This window comes from Trachurus japonicus, chromosome 11, assembly GCF_045865225.1.
Source record: "Trachurus japonicus isolate A0001 chromosome 11, Traja_1.0".
NCBI lineage: Eukaryota > Metazoa > Chordata > Actinopteri > Carangiformes > Carangidae > Trachurus > Trachurus japonicus.
The window spans coordinates 26,237,976-26,251,201 of NC_140917.1; the positions used below are offsets into that span (position 1 = coordinate 26,237,976).

Sequence of the window (13,226 nt, forward strand, 5' to 3'; positions counted from 1 at the left end):
GTCCTCTTTTGTCTCTCTCTGTGCCGTGGTGACCTAGTTTTCCTGTTCATGCAAACTCACCTGCACAGATGTTGAGACCTCCCTCATCTATCAGCTGAGAGGCTCCTCACAGTGCCCTCCACTTGCCACAGCGGTCTTACATCTGGCTGACCTCAGTTGTTTCGCAAATTCTCTCCAATCCTGTTTTGCCTCTGCTCCCGAACTACGACCCCTCCTCCCTTCTTCATCTGTCCACTCACGTCCCGAGATATGACAGGGGACTTGGGAGATGTTGATCGACTTGGTCAGAGTCACAGATTGGTTTTGTGTCTCTGAGCCAGGGGTCGCGTTAACCGGATATTTTCCGTCATTGACCGTTTTTTTAAAACGGTGACGGAAAGATTTTGAGGCCATCCGTCATTTTGACAGATTGCAATTCACAGCCATGGCCGTCTGGCCATGTGCATTTGTTTACAATGAAGCCGGCGGATAATCAATAAATGGAGCGGTGGATAACGATATAAAACATATACAATGTCACAAAGTCACTACGGTGAGAATTAGATTAAAAAAACCACACAGAAACACTAACAACAGAGAAGAAGACAGAAAGCTTCCCGCAGTATTCAAACTCCTTCAAGTGGATTAAATGTTGATGGGAGTCGTGTCAGTGCAAATATGACGGTCGATAATGATTTAACGGGCGAGATTCAGCTGCAGTGTCCGAGGGACCGACAGTAGTCAGCTGTTAAGTTACGTCCATAGACTGAAGCTGTAGGCTACAGGTGTGTCTCGGTACAGGTAGAGCGGTGGGGGCAGGACATCACCGTTTCACACACTCGCCGCGCACAACTCTTCCAAAGGTAACGCTAAGCCTTCTTTTAATGTATTCTGCCCGCCGTGGCATTGTTTATAACACGTAAAGCTGAGTGGGTTTTGTCCTGTCTGAATTTGTGCTGCATCTGGCTGTGTGGTCTATAGCTTCAGTTGTTTCAGTGATGCGCAGTGGCTGCGTGCGTGCGTAAAAGAGAAATGAGAGGCACAGAGAGAGAGAGAGAGAGAGAGAGAGAGAGAGAGAGAGAGAGAGAGAGAGAACTAACGCCAGTGCGCTATGCGGTGCCTATGTGAAAACGTGCTCCTTTGGATGTTTTGGTATAACACATGGATTAGCATGTTGATTGTTGACAGAAAAATGATGTCATCTAACGTTGTATTTAGATGTTGACAGAAAGTGACCCCCGCATTCACTGACTGACCCCACAGTTAGATGTGCTCTGACGCAGACTCTGCTCCGGAGCATCCTCTGTTCGATTTGTTTGGACTTGATATGAATTAAACATGAATTAAAATTGAATGCTATTGAATATGGCATTATTATCATTTAAAAAAAATTAAAGTGACCGGTAAAAATAGATTATGACGGAATTTTTATGACCCCGTCAGTCAAAATGACCGGCGACGAAAAAGTCTAGCGCAACCTCTGCTCTGAGCAACTTTATTTTTTTACTTTTTAAATGCAACTGCATGTTCTTGGTGTATAGGATGTGCAGAGACTACAGTGGTGAAAAGAAGAGGGAGAGGAGGAGGAGATGAAGAGAGATTATGCAATCAGTCAATAGATTCTCACTGGGTATGTTCTGACAAAGGCAACCAATTCTAAAATCAATTCACCCTCTGGGACTCGGAGCGAGCAGCCACTTCTTTCTCTGTCTGTCTCTCTGTATTTTGCTCTTCCTCTGACTCCTCTTCTTCAAACTGGGTGGTAACACACACTCCAGCTTCAATCCCTCCACCCTGTTTTTTCTTTCACCTCCTGACTCGGAGCTGTGCTGAACACTCCCTCTGTCAGCTCCTGACAGGACGCTGAACTTGCTAACCACCCTATCAGACAGTGTTGGTCACAGAAGGTCAAAGGTCACGCAGCTGGTTTGCTTAATTAATGCCGTCACTGTGAGAAAGGTTAACACACAGCACCTACTTACTTGTAAGAAAAGGTGACGACTCCTTCTGTATGAAGCCACTAATCAGCGCATGTGTCTGTGTCTGAGGAGACTAAAAGCTGGAGAAGTGGAGCGTTTCATTCCTCCACTCTGAATGTGATGTGATGTGAGCTTTCATTACCGTCATGTCTGTCCAGAAGTATGAAACAGAGCCGTCAATTTGTGTTTCACAACGCAAGCAAAGCCCTTTGCCCTTCTGTGTGTGTGAAATGTACATTTCTTCAAACCTCTGCACATGTTAGTGTAGCTGGTGCCAGGAGACTGGGGTGGGGGTGCCCTTGAAATGAGGACACAAACAAAATACACACACACACACACAAACACATTACAACCCACCACACTTAGTTTGGCTCCCACTCTCTCCCCAAAAAAGTCTGAGTCAGAAAAAAAAACTAAAGAGAGAGGGAAAAAAAAACTCTTAACGCCACTCAACATTCATTCTCATGACACACATAAACAAACAAGGTTTTTGTTGTTGCCAAATCTTAAGAACGTTTGCTGCCTGCCTCCTGTTACGTGACCAAAAACTTGGCTGAGTGAAGCAGAATGAATGTGAATCAGCAACATGGAGCATGAGGTCAAGGAAGGATATTAAAGGACAATTCCAGACAAATTCAATTTTTCCTAACGTTTTAGGTCTAAAAAAAGGAATTTGAAGATTTTCCGTTTAATGTCTCCTGTTTTGCGGTAGTTGTGTCTGTCCCCGCATCGCCACGGCAGCGATGAATGGGAGCGGATGCAAGTTCCGCTGCTTAGGCTGTTTACATCCCTCAAAGCCACAGACAGCGTCAGATGGCGACTCAAACATGCACCCAGAAGTTTATTTACTTCAAGCAAGCCAGTTTGTGAAACTAGATCTAATTCAAAGTCTTGCGCGACCCAAGTTGATGCGCGCGGTGTGTTCGCGTGCAGTCGGAAGCTCCCGTTTGTGTCATAAACACAGGAATATCAACTCTTGACTTGCTTGAAGTAAATAAACTTCTCGGTGCATGTTTGAGTCGCCATCTGACGCTGTCTGTGGGAAAAAAAAAAACAGCCTAAGCAGCGGAACTTCCATCTGCTCCCATTCATCGCTGCCGTGGCGATGCGGGGACAGACACAACTACCACAAAACAGGAGCAATTAAATGGAAAATCTTCAGAGTCCTTCTTTTAGACCTAAAATGTTAGGAAAATACAGCCTTGAGTTGAATTTGCCCAGAATTGTCCTTTAAGCAAAATAACGTAAGGTAGCGGAGGAAAGAGTCGGAGGCTCTGCAAGAGAAGCTTAGCAAGGGAGCAAGTGTTTTGACTACAGATGTTCAGTAGCTTAGCATAAAGACTGGCAGCAGGAGACTGACTCCATCCAAAAGGTAGAAAATCAACGAACAAGTGCTCCTGAAGATTATTAAAGCAGAAGTAAGCGATATATTTGTGTTAATATAAGTCTTAAGTTATATCTTCCGACAGCAATCACTTACATAGAGTGTTTGGACCGAAACACGGGTCTGTCAGTCACTCTGCTCTGCTCTGAGCCGAGGAGAAAACTTTTCTCGTATCCTACAATTTTTATCCAATGAGGAGAGAGAACGGCATGCAGGGCTGTGTGTGCAGCCAAGGGACGCCGTGAATGTGGTGACGTAGGGACGAGGACTGTTATGGTGCGTTCAAGGCAGCCCGTAACTCCTGTTTTTCCGACCGTGAAGTCGTACCAGTTCGATCTGGTACGAGTTCACGGGTCGGAAGTTACGAGTGGCCGTTATAGTGACTTTCACCGGTAAAACAGGTCGGAAAAACACGAGTGGGTTGCCTGGAACGCTACTAAGTCGTAAGTTGTGACTTGAAGCTGTAATTTACGGTTTCAAAGGCCGGCCTGGAACGCAGCATTACCCAAAACGACCGGATCGCTTACTTCTGCTTTAACTGAAGGAATACATTTATTTATGTTTTGGACTTTTTCCTGACAAAGATGAGAAGACTGAAGTGAGAGTGGTACCAGTGTTTTGTGATGTTAGTCCCTCCAGCATAGAGACTGAAGTGATTAATGTCCAAACATCCACATCTCCTGTCTTGTTTCTTTGATAGATTGTATATAAACCATATGTGAGTGTGTTTCCTCACAGACAATCTGGATAATAACATTTTTCCTCCCTGTGGACGCACACACACACTTAGACAGAGCAGCTAATTATACACAGCGGTGTGGATGTGTTCATCATAGCAGAAATCAATGCTGTGTCTTTCATCATCGTACTGTCCCTCTTATCGAGGTCATTAGTTAGAGAGAAAGGTGCTTGTTAACAGTCAAAGATGTGTTAACAAGTCAGAGGTGGAGCTTTAATGATGCAGCTGCTCTTTGGGGTGTTCTGCTGTGGTCGATGCTCTGATTGTTTCAGCGTGGTAAGACAAAAAGGAAGTGAAACACATTTGTAGAGAGAGCTCTTGCTGACTAAGAAAGAATGTCACTATTTATCACGATGAGGGCACCAGATCTGCACTCCCTGTGTGTGTGTGTGTGTGTGTGTGTGTGTGTGTGTGTGTGTGTGTGTGTGTGTGTGTGTGTGTGTGTAATGCTGAATCATGTGACCTCCTATGGCGCTGCCCTGTCAGAAAACAGTAACACTATATTAGCCTCTGTGTGTATAATGTGAGTGTATTTTTCTATGCATGTGTGTGTCTGTGCACCCTGTGGTTGCACTAATTGACACCTCAGGTCACCTTAATGATCTTAATGTGCCATTGCAGGTAAGAACAAGATACAGAATCAATCATGTCTCTTATCAGATGAATTGCTTCACAGTATTCTTGCCAAGTTAGTCAGTGCAAAAAATTTCACCGACTAGTTTATGTAACAAAGGGTAGGCTAGATATCAAGGAAAGACGTCATTTAGGACTGTATCTGAACCAGAGTCGGTATACCATTACTAGAAGTTACAGCCTGAAATAATGATAGTGCCACAAAATCAGATGATAAAAAGCACTTTTTTTGCAAGCCAGTTGAATGAATGATTTTTTTTCCGTGTCATGCCACCACTGTGGCCCATTGGGATTACAAGACACATTTAATGATAAATACAAAAAAAAGACTAGACAGTCCCTCCTGTTGGAATTACCTGCCACACAAGCAGGGCCATTGTATAGGGGAGAAAGGTGATGATAGCCTACTGTAATTCTAGGGGCCTAACGCCCACTAGGGCCCACAAAAACCCCAGTCTAATATTTGTATGACTGAATTATTCTGCATAAGACCCTTACTAATACTAATAGTAATGCTGCATTAGCATCAAATCAAAGTAGGCGAAATAAAAAATGATAATACATACGTAGGCTACTGTAGTCTAAGAAAAAAAGTGGAAAAGTCAGGGGCCCACTTTAATATTCTTTCAGGGGCCACAGAATCTCTAGCAATGGCCCTGCACACAAGTGTGCCACATAAATAAACAATTTAAGATTACTTTCAGTACTCAACTATACCTTCGTCTCATTGCCCAAGCCTTTTCAAGAAATAAAAAAAATGCAAATACGTAGCCTATATTCAACTGAAAAAGATGTTTTAGCTTCTCAGCATCGTCTAACCACACAAATTCGTTATTTGGATCTACCTTACTAAACAATTTTTGTCTTATAGAGTCATAGAAAGAACAGCATACATAAAATGAATTTCATTCTCCACCTCTTGGATGTCACATAAATTACAAATTATATCATCTTCTGCTGTGCCAACAATCTGCCTGTCTTAATATGAGTAGCCTATACATCTAAAGTAATTCAGTAGGCTAGAAATCTAAAGTAGTTTTCAGCATAATTAAACAATATATTTTGTGTTATTTATAATACCACAGGGACAGGATAAGATAACAGAAAGCTATCTGGAAGACTTCATAAAACAACAAAAATGTTTGGTAAAAGTTAGAAAAGAAAAGAAAAGAAAAGTGTAATCCCACCTCCTGACCAGCAGGAGTCAGTAGAAACAAATGTTTGACCTCCCCAAAGCGGAAGTCAGCTGTAGTTGGTCTTCCGGTCCTCCTACGCAGCATGGCGAACCTGGAGCATGCTGAACACGACCCAAAACATGTGAAAATGTCCGGTGACACCGCCGCGGTCCATGTCCAGCCGACTGAACTGTCCTCCGCAGCGGGCAGACCTGCGGCCGAGGCCCCGCACTCCATCCCGTCGTTCGCCGCCGCCTCGGAGCTGCTGTCAGCGCCGTACTCCTGTCTGGTGATGAACACACACCGCAGACACATCGCCTTACCGCCCGTCTACCTCAACAAGAAGAGGACAGGGATCAGGACCGAGCTGGAGGCCGAGCTGCTCAAGTTCTCCCCGAGGTAACTAACCACACCACAGCAGGACAGCTGTGGACTGTGTCCTCTTGTCTTCTGTGTCCAGCTTCGTCCTCGTCTCTCCTGGTTGAGCCTCGAGTAGTGTGTGACAACAAACACGTGTCAGCGACTTCTTGAGCGATTGGTTTGGCTCATTTCTCCAAACTGAAAATACATTCTCAAAACTCTAAGAGCATTTGGTAAAACCGTCTTAAAGTTCAGCACAATACCACAGCTCACTGGTAAAAGCGCTATCTCTCACAACAGTTCACTCATGTGTCAAAACTACATTTTCTTCTCATACAAATAGTTTGTTTCCCCAAAATGCACCGTCCCTTTGACATTGTGTGAGCACTGCAAGTCAACATGTTTAGATGTTTTGTCACTATGGCAGAGCAGCATTGAAATATCCCTCATGTCCTCCTCTCAGTCTGAGCCCAGTGCCTCATTCACAATAGTTACTGGACTAGTTTTTTTTTTGTCTAGCTAACAGAATACAATTGTGTATAATATAAAATAATAAAAAATAAATAAATAAATAAAAAACAGGATTTTAGGGTAAGAGATACGGTTTGACATCACACATTGCACTCATACTGTCAAGGAAAGGTAGCCATTTTTATTCACATGTAAAGTAACTTCCATTCATCAGAGAAAAAAGAAAATACAGCACAATATACTGTAATATAAAGATTATATTACAGTATATTATGCTGTTGATATTATAAACACATAAACAAAAACAAGGAACATTATATGTAGCCTACAGTGCTGTAAATAAATATGATATTATGTTCTTGACTAATTTTGACAACTGAACAGACTATTGTGCATGTGATGACTTCTAGAATGAAATGAGGCTGACATGTTTTGGAGAGAACAACCATCAGACTGAGAATCAACAACAAGATCTATTCACCTGGACATTGTGCTAACTGCAGCTACCTGTACTTCATCATTTACAAAGATGTACGAAGACATTTGCAACTTGATGAAATGAACGAGAAATACAATTCTGTTGTGAACATTTGCCAAGATGTTTGGAGGTTTGTCCATGTTGTTTTGAGAATGTAATTTCTGTTTCGAAAAATGAGTCAATGGAGAAAAACTGTAAGTCATTCAGAGTTGGTCCTATTAGGTGTGTGTTTATGGAGCTGTCTTAGGGGCATTGGATGCATGTAACAGGCGACTAGATCCGTTATCGGACAGATATTAAAGCCATGCTTCACTGCAGGATCTGTAGGGAGGTTATCTTTCCTACTAGATGGTTATTCTGTCACAGTGTATCCCATTCATCGTCCTAGAATAAACACTGGATCAACACTAGATGACGTGCACTTGGATGAAGTCTGTTGCAAGTGTCCCAGATGACAGTCGAGCTCCGTCAGATCATGTTGCACTGACTTCATCTGCTTTACATCCTGTAACTTTTCTCGTTTTTTTCTCTCACAGTCTGAAAGGAGTGCCCTTGGCTTATGACAACATCAGGATAGCTGGCCGGCACGGAGACATTTACGACGACAACGGCTACATCCACATGGACATAGAGGCACACTTCATTGTGTTTCAGCCCAAGAAAGGACAGAAACTGCTGGTGAGATTTACATTCACGGCATTTGGCGGCTGTCATCCAGAGAAGTAATGCAGAACTTCTCAGCTCTGTAATAGTGTATTTGATTTAACATCCAATAACTAGGCCTCACAGCGCCTTGGAAACAAGAAAACACACGTATTAAATATTCCCAGACAGAACAATTACAGTCAGAAACTGCCCATGAGTGATTGCAGGTCATTATGACGAGGGTGTTTGGTTTCTTGAAACGGAAACTTTTTTTTTTTTTATCTAAAAAATACTAACCTCACCCTCCTGTTCCCAGGGGAAGGTGAATAAACTAGGAGCAAGCCATGTGGGCTGTCTGGTGCACGGCTGTTTCAACGCCAGCATCCCCAAACCAAACCTGGTCTCCATGGAAACCTGGCGGGACGCGGGGCCAAGAATCGGAGCAGAGCTGGAGTTTGAGGTGATGGCACTTGATGCCGATACTGCAGGGGTGCTGCTGATCAGAGGACGGCTGGACAGGACCAAGTGAGTGTGCTGCGGCGGTGGTGGTGTTGAGTAGGGATGGATACCGAAATCCCGGACCACACACTCTATATAAGTGATTCCCGTCGGAAGATATAACTATTTAAGACTTATATTAACCCAAATATTCCGCTTACTTCTGCTTTAATGTTATCAGTTAACTGTCTCAAAGCCAGTCTTGCTGCTGGCTTTCTTTTTCCTTTTTTTGCCTGCAGTCGTGTTGAGAAATGCTCGTGAGTCCAGCCGTGTTGGTTCCGAGATTCAACACGCTGGTCTGGTTTTACTGTTATTACCGGCGATATGCCCATTTATCACCAATTAACACAGTAGATGAGGAGGGTAAGTGACTGAGCTCAGGCTGTGTAAGACGGGTTGGGTGGGGGGTCTGCGGCGTGGAGCGGTGCGGGTCTCGTATTGCAGCGGGGACCATCATGGATCTGCTCCGTGACACTGTGAGACTGACCGAGCGCTTTGGGACGGGACTGGGACTCACGACAGCACCCGCTATAACAGAGATGTTAATAACCCAAAAACAGCAGTGACACGTGCTTTCACGCCGGAGTCTCCAAACCAGAAACGTCTGTAACAATGTCGGAAAAAGTCACTTTTGAAAAAAAAAAGAGACCTGCCCTGCCGTGTAACCACAGCAACAACAACAAAAAAACTGACAGCAGTGAGTGTCACGACTTCTTGTATCTGGCCCTTCAAATTAAAAGCCCTATAGCTTTTCATATACCGTTCAGTCATATTGATGTTGACTTAATTTTGACAAAACACGGCTCCAAATGTTTGTTTTTTTTCCAGCGACCAATCGACCAATGACATTTTGGTCAGCTAGTTGACTATTTGGGGGCAGCCCTAGTAATGTTATACAAAAACAGATAAGCAGACAAGTCATATTATATTCTATTTATTTACTTTCTAATTAATATTGGTATCGGAATCGGTAATCGAAATGAGGATTCGAAATAGGATTCAAAATCGATGAAAATGCAAACGATACCCATCCCTAGTGTTGAGTGTGGAGGGGAATGAGAGCGTCTGCACAGCATTAAATGCTTTTTTCTGTTGTTGTCTTTGTGCGTCTCAGGGTCCAAGAGCTGCTGGCCATGGCTGAGAGCTCAGAGACGAGCATCCCCACAGATCAGACTGACACAGCAGCAGACACACAACCCAACCCAGAAACCACAGAACCCAACCCAGACACCACAGAGGAGACGCCTGAAGACACCCCCAAGAAAAAGAAGAAAAAGAAGAAGGACAAAGTGAAAGAGGAGGAAAGCAAAGAGCAGGTTACACCCTCCTGCCTACAGGACAGCGTCAACGCACCAGATCTGAACGGAACGACGGAGGAGACAAACGGCAACGAAGCCGGTGAGAAAAAGAAGAAGAAAAAGAAGGAGAAACGTGTGAAGGAGGAGCAGGAGGAGGCCGAGGTCCAGATCTGTCCCACCGAGGTCCACGGGAGCGACTCCAGCGGCTACATCAGCGACAAGCCCAGCAAAAAGAGGAAACGTGAAACTGGCAACGACGTCACATCAAGTATCAGTGAAGCTGCTGAAACACCCAAATCCAAGAAGAAGAAGAGGAAAAGTGACATTTGAACAATTAGCATGAAAAACAAATTTGTTTCCATTTCAGGAAAACAGGTGAATTACAGCAGAGTTACCGTAACTAAGGTAATCCCATGTCGACGACAGTGGATGCTGACGTGCCTTAACATTTAAAACACAATATTTAGTTTTTCTGTCACATGCTGGGTTCTTCTGAGTAATCATGCAACAGAGGGTCAGATGTCTCTGAACTGCATAAGCTTTTTGTAGCTCATGCAAAAAAGCACATGAGAGGACAGTTGCAGACTTTAGGATTGTAATTCCCTTTCACTGCCTGACGGGGGCGCTGAGTCACTTCGTATGTCCACATTAGGGGGAATGAGGCTTAGTCAGTTCATCTGATAAACATGGGCACAAGTGTAACAAGGGCAGGTTTTTACCTTCAGGCTGCAGGCTGCAGGCGTTGAGGTCAAATAGGAGAAAAGAAACTGATGTGAGATAGCGGAGACCACCAAACTGAGTTCAAGAAATGTCCTTTTGCTTCTTGTGCCCATATGAAAGCTGCAAGGGGGGGAGATCAATTACAGATAATCATAGTATTCATACACGCTGCAGGGATGAATTGTTGCCAGAGTTGTACTGATTTCCTGTAGTGTTTTGCACGGACAGTTTACAAAGAGGGTGTGTTTTTGTCTTTCTTTTTTCTTTGTGAAGCAAAAGAAATTTGAAATTTTCATCCAAATTAAAGATATATTTTGATGTTTGCACCGCTTTAAATTATTTAATCAATGACTTGATCAGAAACAGCATATTAGAATTTATTTTTTCCACAGTTGCATCCTCGTACATGATATGTTGTTCTTTTCTCGTGGCAGATTGCCTCCCACAACAAACTCTTTCATGGTATCAGTGGGTGTTGATTGATAAAGTGCGGAGAGACAGCCTAAAGATCTTACTGTTTTCTTTACCCCCACCTCCACACGTGTACACACACACACACACACACACAGAGATCCTCCTGCCGTGCAGTGGGGTGTCTAATTAGCTGTGAGGTGCTAAGAGCTGGAGAGCTTATCAGGAGCTGCCTAAAGAGGACAGATAAGGAGCCGCAATTAACTCGGCTCATCCTCTTCTCTCACACCTGATCATATATTTCTGTAATCTACATGGGCTGACTCAGCAGAATCTCTATCTTTTTTTCTTTAAAAAAAAAAAGCCCATATCCCATTTTCAGGGAGCATTTTAATCACTGTTGCTGTGGGATTTATTGTATATCTAACATTCATGATGGGATCAGTGTCACCAGCCATTGTTTCCTTTCTAATGAGGCACCAATTACAAGTTGTAACTCCTGGCTTTTATTATAGGTGTTAATGGATCATATGCTAAAATTGTACATATCAATTAAGAAAACTGGAATAATTGTAGGAAAAAAATGATGTAGCCCTATTGGACTGTTTAGAAAGGAGCTGCCAACACACTGGACAGAAATCTGTTAATGACCAACTTTAATTATTAACTTTTTTAACATTAATGAAATGATATTAATGGTTTGACATCTACCACGTTGTCTGGAAACAGTAACTAGATTATCTGCTGGTTGCCTAGCAATAGATCCAAGCAGGAAATGTTGTGTACCATATTTTTATTCCATTAAGATATGAGAGTGACATCAAAGTATCACATATCAGTATCAACCCTCTGATCTCAGTAAGACAACTATAAATCTGTGTTGCCGTCACAGGATTTCTTTGAAAACATCAAATCCTGAAGTGTGTATCTCCAACAACTGAAGCATAGGTGAATGATTCATTCTGATTTATTAATCACAGATGAAGACGTCAGATAGAAGTTATAAATAAGACCAAAATAAACTGACTTACTGAAATATGACTGCTAGACCTGCTTCCAGTAGAACTACACACTGAAACAACACACACACATGCACTGGAAATAAATAAACATAAAAGCTGGTGTTACACATACTTAAGCCTTCAGCAGAGCAAGATTTGCTCCATTTAAAACTTTTTTTTTTACAATCCAATGTAAACACAGTCATTACAAACGGCTCCCCTTGTTGCCAAAATGCTCTGAATGACCTCAAATTGTGCAACCTCCACTATTTGAACTGTACAAAACACACACAACACACAACACTTCACACTTGCGATCTTAAGATAAAGAGATTTTGGAAACAAAACGATTTGAAAAGTTTGCTGTAATTTGTCCTGCCACGACCTCCGCTCTCGTTTGCTCCGTGGATTCATCCCCGGCCCCTCGCTCGCGCACCTCTCTTGCACCTGTGCCCCCTCCCTCCATCGCCACTCATTTATCTTGTCATTCCTCCTATCGCCGTCTCCTCCTCTTCCACCCGTCCTGCTCTCCCTCACCTCCTCCTCCTCCTCCTCCTCCTCCTACTTGCCTGGCTGATTTATAGGAGGCGGTGTGCAGTTCACACACATTCCACCTCTGACAACACCCCCCACCCCTCCTGCCACTGGGCTCTCATATCTAGGCATGGTCGTTTATCTTCATGATCCTCCAGTGGAGAGGAGAAGAGGGAGGGTTAGAGAGATGAGACAATAGGAGGAGTGTTGTTTATGTTGAGTGGGCCTGACTTTTTTTTTTTTCATACACCTCTGTCTGTCTCTTGTTGACTGCCTCGATAGGATTGACCTTTCCAGTGTGTGTGTGTGTGTTAATGTGTGTGTAGGCTGGCTGTGGAGACCCTATCTCCTGCGTTAAAGTTTCCAGGCCTGGTGGCTCCTACATGAAAGAGGCCGTGGTGTCTTTATGGAGCACAAACGGCGCCCTGACGCAATGCTCAAGCTTCAGGACACACACATAACGCACGCACGCACATTACACACGCAGACAACGACCCATGATGCCACACACTCACTGGTTCGCTCACTCATTCACTCATTCAGACACACCGCATCCACAGCCCACAATCCACAAATCCCCATCCTCGCACACCCCTGTTGGCCAGGCCTAATTAGTTATGTGGTCGGCACTCTGCTCTATCCCAGAGCCCCAAATGGCAGCAGGTCATAAAACCTTAAGTGTTCCACCAGTCAGAGCTGTGCAACTGTGGCCATATATCCTCCAACACAGTCCAGGCTAGACTGAGTTGTATCAAAGCCCGTCTCTCACAGGCCCACTGACATCCATGAAATCCCTTTATGGTATTTTCAAAGGCATTTCTGAGAGATTTTTGGCACTTCAGCTTTGCATCTCTGTTTTTTATGCTCCCTCAGGTAGGCAAATAGCCCGAGCTCACACAGAGACAGACTGACTCGAGCATT

General features: G+C 43.7%; 1 protein-coding gene across 1 annotated transcript; it reads left to right on the forward strand.

Moving 5' to 3' along the window:
* Positions 1 to 5,962: 5,962 nt before the first annotated feature.
* Positions 5,963 to 10,292, forward strand: polr1f (RNA polymerase I subunit F). The gene is made up of 4 exons (XM_085792028.1): positions 5,963 to 6,288; positions 7,735 to 7,876; positions 8,160 to 8,368; positions 9,456 to 10,292. Exons 1-4 carry the CDS (start codon positions 5,993 to 5,995, stop codon positions 9,967 to 9,969), a joined length of 1,161 nt encoding a protein of 386 aa, XP_085648154.1. The 5' UTR covers positions 5,963 to 5,992; the 3' UTR covers positions 9,970 to 10,292.
* Positions 10,293 to 13,226: the final 2,934 nt, after the last annotated feature.

Bases quoted from the DNA above. Each gene is read 5' to 3' on its own strand.
- polr1f (XM_085792028.1), top strand. From the start codon at position 5,993: ATGGCGAACCTGGAGCATGCTGAACACGACCCAAAACATGTGAAAATG. The intron at 6,289-7,734 runs GTAACTAACCAC...TTTCTCTCACAG, and splicing joins CTGCTCAAGTTCTCCCCGAG to TCTGAAAGGAGTGCCCTTGG. The intron at 8,369-9,455 runs GTGAGTGTGCTG...TGTGCGTCTCAG, and splicing joins GGACGGCTGGACAGGACCAA to GGTCCAAGAGCTGCTGGCCA.